Here is a 15,935-nt window from a genome sequence, read left to right as displayed (position 1 = left end):
TGTTTAGGGGTTTCTTTTTTGTGTATTTTACCCTCTCGAAATCCGAAAATCCCCCACACGACCCACTAACAGTTTACAACGCTTTCTATAAGATCGTGCCCGGCAATGATCCGATCGGAGGACAGGACAATCTTAGCCCCGATCGTACGCTCCAGCAGATGGCAGGCAGCGATCTCGGCGTACGTAATTCCACCCACAATGAAGATGAACATCGTTTTCTCCTTGAACGGGAGCAGCTGATTCAGGGCCACCTTGTGACTGCTCGCCGACAGTTCCTTGATCGATCGTGGCGCACACTGTGTATGATCACCCGGTTGTCCACTGGCTGTCAGCGAGCGGCCCGAAACCTTCAGCCGCTCCAGATGACCCAGCCGGGTGTTGAGATTGTCGAAGCTGGACGCAGCAAAGATTAGGTTGGTCAATTGCGTCACCAGTGGAATGTAATTGCCGTTGAAGACGTAGCTGGGGCATGTTTTGCCACCGGCAGCAGCACTGCCCCCCGTCGATTGCACACCGCCCGTTAGGCCACCGTCTCGGTCGGTCGTTGGCGTGGTCGCAGTCGTCGCAGTGTCGTTCGCGTCCGTCGGCAACTGTTTCAGCTTGTTCGCCTCAATCTGGAACGGTGTCTTGAGCGTGGGAATGGAGATTTGGGACAGAATCTTCGTTTTGCTAAGATTGGTCGTGTCGGGGAAGAGGCGCGCTTGAAAGAGGCTGTGAAAGAGGCTAAGATGCCGGTACCCAAACGCGTTCAGGTAGCCCGTCATGAGCCTGGTCATGTCCTCGCCCGTCAGCCCGATCGTGACGTGGTACAGACAGATTAGCCGCAGCGTATTGTACCGATGCGCGTCGCTGCTGAGCAGCTCGAGAATGTAGTTCATGATTTGCTTGCGGTTCGTGTTGGTCAGGATGCTTTCCTCGATCATTTGGTGCTTCTCGAAGTTGGCGCCAATCTCCTCCACGATCGTTTCGCACAGCCGGAGATGCTTGAACAGCTCCTTCTTGGCGGCGGCCACCTTCGGCAGCTTGTGCGTAACGTACTCCTTCATCTCGTGCAGCTTCATCTCGCGCGTGTACGCCTTTCCCTCCAGGCCGAGCGCTTTCGCCTGTGCGCTGAGCAGGCTGATGACTTCGGAAAAGTGGCGATACCGGTGCTCGAGATAGATCATGTCCTGTGCGCCACTCATGCGCAAGCTAGTCGTTTCCTGCTGCTTCGAAGCCGCAGCGGCGCCCTGCTCCTGCAGGAAGGCCAGCTTTCCGTTCTTGATCTTGTTGCACTCACCATCGACGACCAGCGAGCCGGAGTTGAGGGGCTGTATCTCCAGCAGCAGCCCACAGTACACGACCGGTGTTAGCAGGCAGGCCGGATAGTCCCGATCACGGTCGAGTATGAGCATGGCCGAGTACTCCGGCTCTTTCTCCGGCTGGTCCACCTTGCCGGCGGCATTCTCCTTCCCCCCGACATTCGGTCGCTTGGCCGCTTCCATGCGCTGCACCATGTGCAGTATTTTCTCCGCGTTCTCCCCCAGGCTGAACACGAGATGGGGCTTGCCCATGACGAGATTGAAGATGCGAATGCTTTGCGCAATCGAGCCGAGCGGTGTGGTGTCCTTGCGCACAAACACATCCGCAAACACGTTCGGCAGCTCGAGGCTGAGCAGCGATTCGTCCAGCAGCAGAAAATCCCACTGAAAGTTGTACAGCTCGACGATGCCGTGCAGGCCCTCTTCCTCCAGCAGATGCTCGAAGCTGGCCAGCACCGACGGGAGCACCAGCACGTGGTACTGCTTGTTGCGTATGTCCGGTTCCATCATGCTGCTCGTCTGGCTCTGGTAGCCACTGATCTGATCCAGCACGCTCTTGAACGTAAGCAGGCTTGAGGTGATCAAGTACACAAACTGTTTCCGCTTCGGTGGGGGATTTTTCGAATCAAACTTGAATATTTTATCGATGCCTTTCTTCCTGCGTTGAGAGAAAGAGAGATAGAGAGGTAAGAAGGGGTCTGCTCAGTTTGGCCCGTTTCCCGGCAGTCTACCTTACCTCAGCCAGGATGCACCGCACACATGTTCCAGTGGTTTAATGAGCGCCGGTTCGATGATCAGGTCCTTCTCCGACGGGATGGAGTAGAACACATGCTGCAGCTTTTCCTGCGCAATCTGCCGGAATCCAAGAAGCTTCCGACCACTTGCAGAATCCATCCCTCGACTTGCTGGTACGAGTGTGTGCCAGCGATCACTGCGATAAATTTTGTAAACAATGTACAGGATGCTCAGATGCGGCCAAGCATTCAATACAACCCTGCTGCACGAGCACGTAACACACACACACACTCACGGGCGCGCCTCGAAGCTGTCAGTTCGTTATGGCAGATGGGGCGCAGCTGTCATCGGCTTCAGCAGAAAATGTTTGTTTACGCTTTGGGCAGGAGGACGCAAACTTAATTGTGCAAAAATCCCGCTTCCTCGTAGTGTTAGTCGTTTCCATTTGCACTGCACGCTCCACCACAGTATGTCCGGTAAGGAGTGAAGTTCCGTTTAGTTGCCGCTTCCACGCGAGATGACAATGCAACAATGACTGTTTTTCCCCTCTTTTGCCCCTCGTTCACAGAGAGCCGCGATAGCAACCGTTGTCGCAAAACGTCCAGCCCGTACACCAAGCAGGATCTGAAGAATGCCATCAACCTGATCGTAGAACGTGGTACCTCGATTCGCCGTGCTGCATTCGTGTGCAACGTTCCGCGCACCACGCTGTCCACCTACTTGAAGTCGCTGAAGCACGGCAAAATCAGCAAGCTGTTGCCACAGGAAGAGCAAGCACTGTACCAGTGGATGACGGACTGCTGCAAGCGGGGCTTCTCGATCAAGCAGCGCAACGTGGAGACGGCAGCCGAAGCACTGGTGCAGAAGAACGTCCCGGCCCGGTCGCACCCCTTCCAGGACACGGAGTTTGGGCGGCGCTGCTACCAGAAGTTCGTCCGACGATGGCTCTCGATTGATCGCGTGAAGGAGCGCAAGCATCTCGGCACCATCATGGACTGGTATCTGCACATCGAAAGCTATCTGAACGAGGCGAACCTGTTCGACATTCTTAACCACCCAGCCCGTGTCTTCGTGTGCGACGAACTGCGGTTCCGGGAGCGGGTCGAAATGCAGGAAAGTGTACGGTCGCCGCTGAAGAAGATGACCATGCTGTACACGTTTTCGGCGGCCGGCGAACACCTGTCCCCGCTGCTCGTCTATCCGTACCGGCGTGACGTGCCACCACACATAGTCCAGGCGGCGCCGAAAAACTGCGCAATCGTGGCGCATGAGTACGGCCAGGTGACACCGAAAACGTTCGCCGCCTACCTGGACAAGGTGGTCGACAAGTTCGTGACGGCAAAGGGCATCCCGAAGCCGGTGCTGATGTTCGTGGATGAGTCGCAGGTCGACCTGACGCTGCACCTGCATAACACCTGCAAGCGGTTGGGCGTCGTGCTGATTGGGCTGTCGGCGGCCCAGGTAGTGAAGCCGACCGGCAACACGTTCGGCGACATCTGCACGGGCTGGGAGCAGGAGCTGCCGAAGTGGGAACGGGAAAATGGGCGCGAGTTCACGCTTGCCGAATGTGCCGGGCTGATGCAGCAGATTAACCAGCGCTACATAAAGCCGGCGGTGCTGGTGAAAGATTTTGCGGCCAGCAATTTGTGTCCGTGGAATCGGCCGAAGCGCGATACGACGATGGATGGAGATGGTACGGCCATTGCCTACGACGACATGATGGAGGGACCGGACGAGGACGACGAGGACGATGATATAGAAATAGAACATTTCCTCGAGAACGTTGACGGTTGGTCCGATGGAGAGGATGGGGAGGATTTTGAGGACGAAGATGAGTTCATGGACGAATTGAACGCGGAGGAAGAGGAGGAAGAAGAGGATGAGGAGCAGGACGGTAACACCAACATCAACGCCAGCGAACAACCGGAGAAAGAGAAACAGGAAAAGGAAAAAGAGTCCACACCGGCTGTGCAGTCAGCGGAAGAAAAGGCGAACAAAACGACAGCACCCAGCACGAAGCAACCGACAGCGCCCCCCACCGTTGGTGATGTTGCCAAATGCTCCAAATCGAAGGAGGCGGCAAATGGGGAAGCGATCAGCGATGGGAAAGAAAGCGCCGCAGCGGCAGCAACAGTGGTGCAGCCGGCGACCCAGAACGCATCGGAGGAGGACGATAACTACGATGGGCCGCCGGACGACATCGATATCAGTATTAATTTCATCGACTTCAAACGTGCCATCGGTAGTGAGCTGACGGAAAAGTTTGAACGTAAGCTAGAGATCGAAAACCGTCTACCGCTGGCAAACCACGCCGAGAACGTGCTGTTCGACATCTATCGCCAGTTCCGGTGCGACATCGTCACCGACAGTGACGATGATTACGACGTCGTAGAGGTGGGGGATGAATGAGGAAGCCATTGATGCGGCCATTGATTGGTTAGGGATTGTAGGGCCCGCGATAAGATAAGATTAAGCTAGTTTTTGCCATATTGTACGTTTCTTTTTTTTACCTTTTAGAAGTAACGGCCCAGTCTGATAGTATGTAGAGCTGTAACTCTTGACGCATTCCCTTTTATTCGGTTTTACGCGCGCGACCATTCAAAGTGCACGCACTGCACAAACCCAACACCAAAGCTACTGGTGAATCATTTTGTATTCATATTCGCTAACCTCCCAAAGAAAGCAACAAAATAAACGCTCTAGCTGTTTATAGCTTAGTTTTGAGCCTGCCTATACGAGTTTGAAATATAGGGAAAACATTTTTTTAAATCTCCTAAATGGCGGAATGAAGGGAAAAATTCATCAAATTATGGCCAACTGGATTCTTACACCACGACCAGTGTGCGCTGCACTCTCGTTGACAGCGATTTGTTGTTTGTTTACGATCGTTCCTAGAGGACTGTTCGCTCTACCAGATGCGGAACGATGATCACAGTAAGCTAATTGTGCACCCAACAACAAAAACCCGACAGATTCGATCTCGAGCACGATGTTGCGATCGGTGGACAAATGCCCCGGGCTGTACTGCGGGCGCACGGTTCTGGAAAACAGTTCGCTCAGCGAATGTGGTGCCTGCTTGCGCGGCTACCGCGTGAACGCACAGTACGTGTGTTCGCCGTGCGAAAAAGATCTGACCTCGCACGATTGGCTGTATCTAGGGTTTATGACGATTCTCCCACTGATCATACACTGGTTCTGTATCGATCTGAATGCTCACCTGCGCAAGTAAGTCCACACGGATTCGCTCCAGAGCGGCAACGACTCGTCGCACATCACCACCACCACTTGATTCGCTCGCTGTTTCCGTTTCCAGATTCACCAAGGGAGAGTTGATCCTGCACGCCAGCGCCTGTGTGGAGGTGCTTCTTTCGGCCTTCCTCACCATCCTCTTCACCGATCCGATCTGGCAGCTGCGCATCAACTCGTGCGGTGTGCAGAAAGTGTCCGACTGGTACACGCTGTTCCACAACCCAACGCCCAACTATGAGACGACGCTGTACTGCACGCAGGAAGCGGTCTACCCGCTGCAGACGATGATATTCGTGTTCTACCTGTTCTGCGTCACGTTCATGATGATCATTCGGCCCGGGTTGAACGTGAAGTTTCTGCCCTACCGTGGCAAGCTGGCCGTCTACTATGCGCTCTACATTTTCCCCATCCTAGCGTTGCTTCACGCCGTCGCCGGTGGTGTTATCTGTGAGTATCGGTGTTAGCATTTGCCGTTCGTGTCATCAACGAATCATCGGGTCTCTTTCTACAGACTACACCTTTCCCTACCTGAGCATCCTCATTTCGGTGGTGTCGAATGCATTGCACTTTTCGATCAAGCTCGATCAGACGATGAAATCGCTGCTGGAAACGTCGATAACCCAGCTGAGAAATGCAACGATTATACGTTAGTATTACTAAAACCCTTCCCATCCTCGGCTACAATGTACAATGTAATTAAGCTTTCTGAACACGACCTTCTCTTCCTTTCCAGTTGGCCATTGGGTGCTGTTGGCGTATGGCATTGTATCGATACCGTACGACATTTCCTACTTCGCACTGCTGCTAGTACCTGCACCGGCCCTGTTTTACATTTTCACCGCCAAATACACGGATCCTGATAATTTTAAGTAGGCAGTAGGAGTACACGTGATCGGTTGAATATTTGCACCCCGTTCCATAAAACTGTTGTGATCTAAGAGCGAGACTTGGAAATAGAATCTTCTTCTTGTGCAGTAATTGGAATCGAATATTCGGTCGAACAGTTTCTGTCTCTTTTTCGGAGTTGAGTTCATCGTACTGATTTGAGGAATTCCAATTTAGTAGAACAACAGAAGACTTCTAGAGGGCAAACGTTCGACGCAGTGCCTACTACAGTCTGAGATCAACTATTTGGTCATCATGCTTTAGCCGGAAAGTGATACACAGGAACCACCTTGTTTCATTTTTGGTATTACTGTAGAGTTTGTACTTCGTTAAAACTGAAAGTCGTTTATTTTCTGCACGATTACTAAACACCCCATCGACTTTAAATGATTATGGGCGATTAAAATGTTTCCTACAATGAAACATATGACACTATTTTTATGTATGTGTGGTGGTGATTTGCACGGATGCCGAAAAGGTGCGACGTCTACACCGCCACGACGGTGTACGATTTGTCTGGATTATTATTCCTTTTTTTAGTGCCTTGTTTTACCCTTCTTACCCGCGTTCGCTATTACACTACGCATGCACGCACACGATAATAATGTGGGGATTATTGATTGCTTTAGTTTGCTACACGGGCGACGAATTATTAGTGGATGACGGTGAGAGAGAGTAAGTTAAAATTCACCAACTAGCACATCATTCGCAGCGTTCGACTAAACACAAAAAGTTCGTTGTGTGTAATGCGAGATGATTTTGCATAACTGCAGCATCATTGTAAGGAGGATCGATCAACTAATAACACCCGGAGGATGAAAGCTCTTCAATCAATGGACACTTGGGGATTATTATTGCTAATGTATCGCGTGTTTAAGGAGAGACGCATTTTGTTCACATTTGCTGAAATTCTTACGGCTATAAAACATGTCTGAGCGAATACGAAAATACAGTATGCATATGTCTAAAGAGTCCATTACTGAAAGATAGAGAGAGAGAGGGAAATCCAATCGACAACGTACAGTGACGGCGAGTGTTTAGCGAAATCAAACAATATTGTTCCTTCTAGCAAATTCAAACACTTGGAGGAATGGTTCAAAATCGAATACACAAATTTAAGCACACAGGTGGTGCAAACTTCTTGGATCGTACCCGTGCACGAAAGCTGCTGCCCCTGGGCGAACGAGGGAAGTTCATTCCGCAAGACTGCAATACAATCTACTCTCTACAGTCGACGCAGTGGTAAGTGAAACGAAAGAGTTTGCAATATATACTGTAGATGCTCTGCTGGAGGTTTGCTAACGGAGCGATTTAAATGCCAGACATAATATGCTTTTGGGTGAAAAGAATCGTAACGGCGGGGTATTGCTATACGTTGCTGCTAGTTGCCAATCTACGAGCGCCTTCATGAGCACACACGTGTTTGTCTTACTGGCTTGGCGGGCTTACTGACTACTAACAGAGCTACGGAGGAGGAACCGGCGGTTAAAAGTCGACAGCTATTGAGGTTGACGACCTCAAGCAAACAACGCCTGCTTGTGGTATTATGCATGGTTAGGCCCACAGCAATCCATTCTCCCAATCCGAATGTCTGATGGTAAAATAAGTCCTATTAGACTAAGATGAGCGTAATCGTAATCTTGCGTTTGTCTCCAATTTGAAACGACATCACACACACACACCCAACCCGTAGCGGGTATTCCGAACTTTTTTTTCTTCTTGAAGTTTGGACTGTAGAGTACACCGGGAACAACCGGAAACGAATGGAAACTATAACACGAAGAAAGTGAAAGCGGAGCCAAGAACTTTGCCGCTCCACACTGGACGAACCACGACGCTACGGAGTGTGTCTGTGTGTTTGTATGTATGGGAACGAAATCAAGAGATCAACGGCAATCTCTAATTTAAAAGAAAGTCACATCCACCGTTCGTCCTTCAAAGCGCGTCCCGTCCATTAGTTCTGAAGAAAGGGAAAGAGCGAAGAAAACGGATTGTAAGTTAGAGAAAATGCACTCAAATCGTTGGGCACGTGCGTAAACACTTACTAATGGCAACATCGGCGTCCCGTTCCTTGGCGAAACGAACGACACCGGTGTCCTGTCCTCTGATTTCGGCAAACTTCACCTCCCCAACGTCACGGAACTTATCGCGCAGCGTTTGCCAAGTCCAGGAAGACGGCATCTACGTTCAGAAAGCAAGTAAATACATAAATCCGTGTGGTCCGTGTTCTGGTTTTATCCCGCGAATGTCTCTAATGGTATACATACATTGCGAATGATGATCGTGTCGGACATCTTGCGGTTGCCATTGTTGATGCCGCCGTAGTTGCGACCGTAGTCATCGTTCGGTGCCGTGCTGTAGTTGCGAACGTTGGACGAACCCATGTCGTAGTCGTTGCCCCGATTCGACCCACCGTTACCGAAGCCGGACGAGTAGCTTTGGTTGAAGCTAGAGCCCAGCCCACCGTCATTGCCGGCCCCGCCGAGACCGCTGAGCGCGCTGGACAGGCTGTTGCCGAGACCACCGCCCAACCCACCACCGGCACCGCCCAAGCCGCCACCGACGCCACCGGCCGCCGCTGCCGCAGCCGCACCCAGCCCGCCGAGCCCGCTCAGATTGGACAGACCGGCGGCCGCGTTCGACAGGAGCGAACTTTGCAGCCCGCCGGTCAGATTCGACAGGCCGACCACGTTGCTGAGCTGCGCCGCCAGGTTCGAGTTCAACCCGGACAGGCTGCTGGTGGCGGCCGAGTTGAGCAGATTGCTCGCCGTCAGCGGCGGCTGCACGGGCGTCGGGGCCGCATTGGCCAGCGTTGCACTTTGCATGGCCGTGTTTTGCTGCTGCAGCGAGGGCAGATTGCGCGCCACGTCCTTGAGCGGCTCACCGTTAGGACCCAACCCGATACCGATGCCCTTGAGGCCCTCGGGCAGCCGGCTCATCTCGCTCTTTTCCGTCAGCCGATCAAGCCGGACGGTCATGCGACGGTCGAACAGCATCTGCCGGTCAAACATCGAGATGGCCTGCACCGCCTCGACCGGATGGTCATACTCAATCACGGCGAAGCCGCGGCTGTTCCCATCCTTGTCAACGGACAGATCGAGACTTTGGATTTTGCCAGCTAACTTAAACACCTGCTTCAGCTTCTTCGCATCGACTTTGTAGTCAAGCTAAAGGGACCGAACCAAACACACACATACACGAACGACCGGCCCCGAAACACCATTTACCATACATACATCCAATGGGGGAAAAAGCGCACACACATACAGGCCACCCCGCCCCATACACATTAGTCATTAGTGACGAAGGCGACCCACCACGACGACGACGACGACGAAGACGACGACCCACGATGACAACGATGAATGGATGGCCAAAAAGAGAAAAGAAAAAAGAAAGAAAAACAATTGGAGGAGATACCCCCGTTGTAAGAATTGTTGCTGTACTAGCCCCTGGTGTTTGTTGAAATACGGTTTAAGCGTTACTGAGAGGAGAGATCGTTTCTATTGAGCCGATCGATGTATCTCTACCGGAAAATGGAACTTGTACGGAACGGAAAAGCGCAAACACTACTCTAGCCGCATGATAGTCTTGGGCGATTGCGATTTCGAACGTTTCACAACATTTGAAAATTATCTCCAACGGACGGGTAAAAAACCATGGCGCACCAGCAATCGACAACAACATGCCAACCAACATGTTTACAGACGTATTTGCATTAGAGAAAGTAGAACAACAGTCGACCACGACCGGAATAATTATGATAAGAGTATATGAAAAGAGGAATTTTAGGAACGCACGCCAAAAACTGTGAATCAAATGCCCCAGCGACATAGCAATTGCTGACACGGGTTGTAATTAAATTGGACACGGAACAGAACAGTATCGATGTACTACGGTGTACGGAAGAAAACAAAAACAAAACAAATCTGCAAAACCAACTCTCTTGCGCTTCTCTCTGTGTTTGTTTCAAGCGCGCGTGTCGACATGTATGTATGGCACACTTCCACTTTGAGGACTGTTTGCATGCTCATACCCCCGCCGTACGTAATATCGAAACCAATGTACGCCCAATTGCCAATCAAATAATCGGTGTGACTCGTGAGAATTCAACCGTTACACGCTTCCACGGTAAGGTAACGCAACGTAGTAGAGATACATACATGAAGGAACGAAACGAATCCGAACGAAAAAGAGAGAAAAAAGTAGGAAATAGGGAGAGAGACAGAGAGAAAAGGGGGCAACAACAAGAATGTCATGGTGCAGAAGAGTGATACTACTAGATACTCACATTCGCGACGAAGATCTTCGTATGCAACGGCCCTTGAATGCCTAACCCTTCCAAGAACTTCACGCTCAGACCGTACGTATTGTAGTCCTGGGAGAAATCATTACCACCGACACCGACACTGACGCCACCGAGATTGCCACCGCCGAGCACACCGCCACCTACATTGCCACCGCCACCGACAATACCGCCGCCACCACCGCCACCGCCACCGCCGCCGCCGCCGCCTCCACCACCACCACCGCTACCACCGTGCGATGGTCCGGACCTGCAGATACAGAAACGACAGAGAGAGATAAAGAGAGAAATTCGCACGCGCGCAAACACACACGAGACGCGAGATACGGGATGATGGAAGAGAAAGAGAGGAAGAAAACGGTATATGAAAGGATATCTGGTACAGGATGATGATATCGTGCCAACCAAATTGGCAGTCTCTATAAGCTAAACTAACACGACAAAACACGCTACACGCTTGCTCTAAGGTGGAAATGGAGATAAGGGGGAAATGAACGAATGAGCTCTGTACAGCTGGCATTACAGAAGATAGAACATGTGAGGCAAGCACCAATTAATTCGAAAGTTGAGTGAAATGATGACGAGATGCCGATAATGAATGGAAATTTTGCGTCCCTATCAGAGGGATACCCTCGGCGGACATAATAGATGGTAGAAGGATGTATGGCCGTGAATAAAAAGAATACAGAATAAGTTTTAGCTTATGCTAGCAGGAAAGCGTCCAGTCTTTAAATCGACTTGCAGTACATTAATGAACAAAATTTTCAACTAATTATTTGACCTGTAGCAGCGTAACATTCCCTGATTATGATGAAACGGCTCAATTGCGATTTAAATAACCCAATCAACTGCAAATATGAAAAATAACAACATTGGAAAGATAGTTTCGAAACTAATAAAAATAGGCGACTTTCCGTTCTACGACTGAAGACTTTCCATTTGAACAAAATAACAAAAAACCTATCCAACAGGAAAGAAGCATGGCAATTTTGGTGCGTTTTGATGTTGCTCCCAGCTGATTTCAAGCAACAATCATTAACTTTCGACAGCGCATTTGACCTGCAATGCGCTGGCAAATGAGTCAAATGTGAAAGTGTCTATAAATGTTATGAAAGTGTTGTTGCAAAGCGCAGCAGCGTACAGTGAGATACGTGAAAGAAGGAGAAAAAAAAGAACGTAGCATCGCAGCCAAATGACAAAGAAAGACGCACCCCCAAACGCAGGTTTTGGCGGGAAAGGAAAGGTAGAACAAGGGACATACACATACACAACAACAGAAAAAAGAATACACAAAGTAAATAGATAAAAGAAACGGATCGCAAACAGAAAGGGACACTAACATTCGATCGTCGTCTCGGTCCCGACGGCGGTTGTTGTTGTCGTTGCCGCGGAATGATTTCGGCACCACGCGTCCGTACTTGTCCCGTTCGTTACCGTAGTCCTCCTTGATAACCAGATTGCGGCCGTTAATGTCGTAGCGATTCATCTTCTCCAGTGCCATCTGCACGTGTTCCGGCTTTTCGAACTCGACAATGCCGCACCCCCGGGGCTTATTGTTTTCATCGTGGAACAGCTCAACGAACGACACATCGCCGACCTCCTTGCGGAACAGATCCTTCAGATCCTGCCACCGGTACTCGTACGGTACGTTCGACACGTAGATGCGCCGACAGTCGCTACGTTCTCGATCGCGGCTTCGATCGCGGTCGTTGCTGAATCGCGATCCGGCCCCGCTGCGTCGATCGCCACGTCTCGAACGGTCGCGATTGTTTTGATCACTGTCGTTATCCATTTGCTCGGTGTGCGCTGCACGGACGGCCGGTAGGGCGAAACGCGACGAAGCGTACGAGGGTGAAACAGTGTGACTCAACGCCGTATGAACAACAAGGATCAAACCCAAGCGCCAGAGAGAACACCGATTCTGTCAACGCACGCACGCACACACACTCTCTCTCACACACACGCGCGCTAAAACGGTAACAGAAAAACCACCATTAGATAGGAAGAGAGCCTTTTCAATCGGAATGCTGTGAACAATTATGGGAAGATTAGACAATTGTGTGCGAGCACACGCACTACAATAGAGCAAGGATGCCACCACTCGTCTACTGGCCGGGATGTGATGGGCGCCGGGAAGATCCGGCTACGACAGGACGAATACATTAAACATGGCGGAAAACGCCGCATCCCCTACGTTGCAGTGGTTTGCTTTCTGGACGAACGTACGACGCCATCATACGCGAGACTGCACAAGAAACAATTCCATACCTTTCGTTCGACGCTAATACGCTAATGCGGCTCAACACAACCTTATAAACAACGCGGAACACACTATTGCTTCACTGGAACTCCTCCCAGTTCCTTATTTGTTTCACTGAGGGCGGAAATCTCCTCACTACGACACAAGAAGAAAAAGCGCAAATGATTTCGTCGCCGTGAAAAATGGACGCTTGACCATTTGACATTTCTGTCAGATGTGGAAAAGAAGCAATCAAGAAAACTGTTTCTACGCAAGCAACTATCAAGCAAAAAGATGATGAAAATAACCCTGTCACAGTGGGCATGGGACATTATTGGGCATTGAATTTGGGACATTATTGGGCTTTGAACGAGCAGTTGGCGTAGGATTTTGCATTTATTCTAATCTGCAAACATGCAAAGCGCGTGTGCGTTATGCATATGGAAATGTGGTTTTAACTTAATATTGATAACAATCAAAAACTAGGTTTATTTACCAGCGTATCTTGATTTTGATGTGCTCCGTAAAAGTTGCCTTCACGGTTTTGCTCATGAAGTTATAGTAAGTAGCAGAGTTGACCGGAAACTGTTTGATAAGCTGTGTTGGGAACCACCATATGATCTGCAACTTCGTATCTGTTCACCATATCTTGCTACACCATTTGTAGGGCAGTGGCAGCAGACCTATGAAAGGAGTTCGATTGAAAATGATTCAGGATTCACGATATTTTATTAGAATATTCAAGAATTTCCAAGCGAACTGAAGTCCTGTCTAATTGTCGACTCGAACCACACTAGAGATCACACATCCCGATTACCATTTACGATAGGGGTAACCAAGTCCAATAAATACCTCTACCAAATATCGAAATGACAAGGACGAAAACGATACTACTGCACGATATCATACGACCGGTGTGCCCCAAAATATAGCAAACACAGTTTGTACACGAACGAAGGACCGAACAAGGCGGTAGAAATGCGGCAAAACGCGATGCTGTTTTTCCCCACTTAACTAATACTCAAACACGCGGAACAATTCTCGCTGAGGCTTTCACTAGTATGGGGCAATGCTTTTCTCTCACAAGAGAAGAACCTTGTATAAGGAGCCGAGAGAAGAACAGATGATTTCGCCAGGAAACATTTACATTTTTGTCTTACATCTACTATCTCCTCCTCCTTCTCCTAGACGACTAAACCTAGTGTGCGAATGTTATGAAATTGAGAAATATCAATCTTTAAATAAAAATTGGATTTACGTGCACAAAATGGTCGTTGCCGGCGAAGAACTCGTAAAGCACATGCTTTTTTTACGGAATAAACGAACCTTTCTCAGATTTTTACTGTTTTTATCTTTTACACTGTACGAACTAATAATATGTCCTTGTGCTTTCCCTAATGGCTCGTTCTATCGCGAATGATAAAGGGGGCGATTGGCACACAAACACACACACATCCCTTACGTTTTTCTCTCGAGGACTCAGCTCAGTTTTCCAGCTGACTCGATACTGGTTTGTTTTCATCCAAACTCCAGCGGTCACTATTGCTATGTTGTTCAAAGGACATGTGATCCGTAAACCAAAGCTACGAAGAGAGAGAGAATCCTTGCCAAAAACGAGAGAAAAAGACCGGTTGTGTTGCAGCCTGCCTACAGGTTACTGGTAGAAGTATCCCTTGCTCAAATACACTCTAGAGTGATCCAAAAGTTACTACTCTACTCGCACCAACACTGAGAGTTTGAAGTTTCTAATGCGTTTCAAACGCTCTAGATAAAGGACAGTTGAAGAGACTAACAATTCCTCATTATCAAACACTCAATCCTTACACGCTTTAGTCCTAGATTGCCCGTTTGTATCGAAACGACGATGATTAAACTCATTTTCTCAATAATCGAATATTTTCCTCCCTCCAGGTGCACTCTTTCCAACTCTCCGCAGAGGACTAAAAAACAACACTACACACATTAGTTTGTTTTTTTTCTCACCACACTTTTGCTTTCCTCTGCACTTTTGGGTGTTTTTGTTGACCGTTTTATTCGCCTCCTTAAAGAACAATTTTGCACAGCGTAAGCATACGATCACGCACCCTTACTCGTTGCGCATCATCTTCTCCTTTTGCCGCTGCAGCTTCTTCTTGGACAGCTTCTTCTTCGCCTGCTCCGACTCGTCGGTGGCCTTGGTCACAACGTCCTCCTTCTCCGTCAGCGACAGCTCGATGTGGCACGGCGACGACATGTACGGATTGATGCGACCGTGCGCACGGTACGTGCGGCGACGCAGGCAGGGCGCGCGGTTCACCTGAATGTGGTTGATCACTAACCGATCCACATCCAGACCCTTGTAGTCGGCGTTCGCTTCAGCGTTTTTCAGCAGCTGCAGCAGAAACTCGGCAGACTTCTTCGGCCAGCGACCGACCGACGTGCCCCAGTGCTTGGCCTGAGCGCAACGGCCCACCCCGCCATTGAAGCGGCGGAACGGTACGCACTCCTTCTTTTCGATCACGTTCTTCAGGAAACGCTGAGCACGACGGAGCGGCATACGCTTGATGGCTAGTGCCGTTTCGCGAGTGTTCTGTGGGTGAGGAAGAAGGATTCGATCTTAGCAAACATTGCACTTCCAACACCACTTGCCATCCCGTGGCACAACGTACCTTGAAATGCACCCGAAGGTTCGAACCGCGCGATTTACAGGATTTAGAAGCATTATCGGGTTCCTTAGCGTAACGTCCCATCTTGAATCCGAAGTCTGTGGAAGAAGGGGACAATACAATACGGTTAGTTTTCCCTTGTACAACTCTCGCAAACGCAGAAATCGGCCGGGAAAAGTGCTCGCCCCGGTAATGCTTGCAAAAACGTGAGCTGAAACGCTAACTGAACATCAACAGCGGCAGCACACCGTTCGTCTCGTCCCACCGCTCGCCACCAGTAGTTGATGTTGATGTTCAACGTAGCACCAACACTCAGCGGTACAATTTCCCCCATATTTGGGCAAATATTTTCCCAGCACTACATCACGGCGTTGCAGCGAACACTTTTCCGGTCTATTTCCAGAACTGAATCATTGATTTACACTTAGAAATCCGATAATTTCAGCGATTTTTACCGACAACAATTCCAATGCGCTCCCGTCACTTACCTTGCAAGATGCCGGAAAGAGAGACATCCAACGTTTTGACAGGATAGCTTCCGCTTTTTCAACTGTCAAACGTGTGGCGTTAAATAG

The 15,935-nt window shown here is 49.8% G+C and overlaps 5 protein-coding genes across 7 annotated transcripts; 2 read left to right on the top strand and 3 right to left on the bottom strand.

Moving 5' to 3' along the window:
- Window positions 1-2: 2 nt before the first annotated feature.
- On the bottom strand, window positions 3-2,345 carry LOC121590315 (vacuolar protein sorting-associated protein 33B). The gene is made up of 2 exons (XM_041909879.1): window positions 2,038-2,345; window positions 3-1,959 (listed from the first exon to the last, which is right to left on the bottom strand). The coding sequence occupies exons 1-2, from the start codon at window positions 2,193-2,195 to the stop codon at window positions 66-68; spliced, it is 2,052 nt and encodes a 683-aa protein (XP_041765813.1). The 5' UTR covers window positions 2,196-2,345; the 3' UTR covers window positions 3-65.
- Window positions 2,346-2,375: 30 nt separating this feature from the next.
- On the top strand, window positions 2,376-4,824 carry LOC121590316. Its single transcript, XM_041909880.1, has 2 exons — window positions 2,376-2,512; window positions 2,605-4,824. Exons 1-2 carry the CDS (start codon window positions 2,506-2,508, stop codon window positions 4,443-4,445), a joined length of 1,848 nt encoding a protein of 615 aa, XP_041765814.1. The 5' UTR covers window positions 2,376-2,505; the 3' UTR covers window positions 4,446-4,824.
- A 95-nt stretch (window positions 4,825-4,919) lies between these two features.
- LOC121590326 (JNK1/MAPK8-associated membrane protein) lies at window positions 4,920-6,274 on the top strand. Its single transcript, XM_041909901.1, has 4 exons — window positions 4,920-5,261; window positions 5,350-5,732; window positions 5,797-5,931; window positions 6,019-6,274. The coding sequence occupies exons 1-4, from the start codon at window positions 5,026-5,028 to the stop codon at window positions 6,156-6,158; spliced, it is 894 nt and encodes a 297-aa protein (XP_041765835.1). The 5' UTR covers window positions 4,920-5,025; the 3' UTR covers window positions 6,159-6,274.
- Window positions 6,275-7,046: 772 nt separating this feature from the next.
- On the bottom strand, window positions 7,047-14,279 carry LOC121590317 (myelin expression factor 2). Of its 3 annotated transcripts, none has more exons than XM_041909883.1 (7): window positions 14,178-14,279; window positions 13,212-13,398; window positions 11,817-12,444; window positions 10,462-10,726; window positions 8,438-9,337; window positions 8,216-8,351; window positions 7,047-8,130 (listed from the first exon to the last, which is right to left on the bottom strand). In XM_041909883.1, the coding sequence occupies exons 3-7, from the start codon at window positions 12,266-12,268 to the stop codon at window positions 8,075-8,077; spliced, it is 1,809 nt and encodes a 602-aa protein (XP_041765817.1). In that variant the 5' UTR covers window positions 12,269-12,444; window positions 13,212-13,398; window positions 14,178-14,279; the 3' UTR covers window positions 7,047-8,074. The 3 variants fall into 3 exon arrangements, with proteins under 3 accessions (XP_041765817.1, XP_041765816.1, XP_041765815.1); XM_041909882.1 differs by having other exon boundaries at window positions 14,042-14,224; XM_041909881.1 differs by lacking the exons at window positions 13,212-13,398; window positions 14,178-14,279 and adding an exon at window positions 12,745-12,943.
- Window positions 14,280-14,681: 402 nt separating this feature from the next.
- LOC121590331 (60S ribosomal protein L17) lies at window positions 14,682-15,909 on the bottom strand. The gene is made up of 3 exons (XM_041909907.1): window positions 15,849-15,909; window positions 15,364-15,458; window positions 14,682-15,284 (listed from the first exon to the last, which is right to left on the bottom strand). Exons 2-3 carry the CDS (start codon window positions 15,442-15,444, stop codon window positions 14,802-14,804), a joined length of 564 nt encoding a protein of 187 aa, XP_041765841.1. The 5' UTR covers window positions 15,445-15,458; window positions 15,849-15,909; the 3' UTR covers window positions 14,682-14,801.
- Window positions 15,910-15,935: the final 26 nt, after the last annotated feature.

Source organism: Anopheles merus, chromosome 2R (assembly GCF_017562075.2).
Source record: "Anopheles merus strain MAF chromosome 2R, AmerM5.1, whole genome shotgun sequence".
Classification (NCBI taxonomy): Eukaryota; Metazoa; Arthropoda; class Insecta; order Diptera; family Culicidae; genus Anopheles; species Anopheles merus.
Note: the sequence above shows the minus strand (reverse complement) of the source record. Positions and strands in the feature narration are given on the sequence as shown.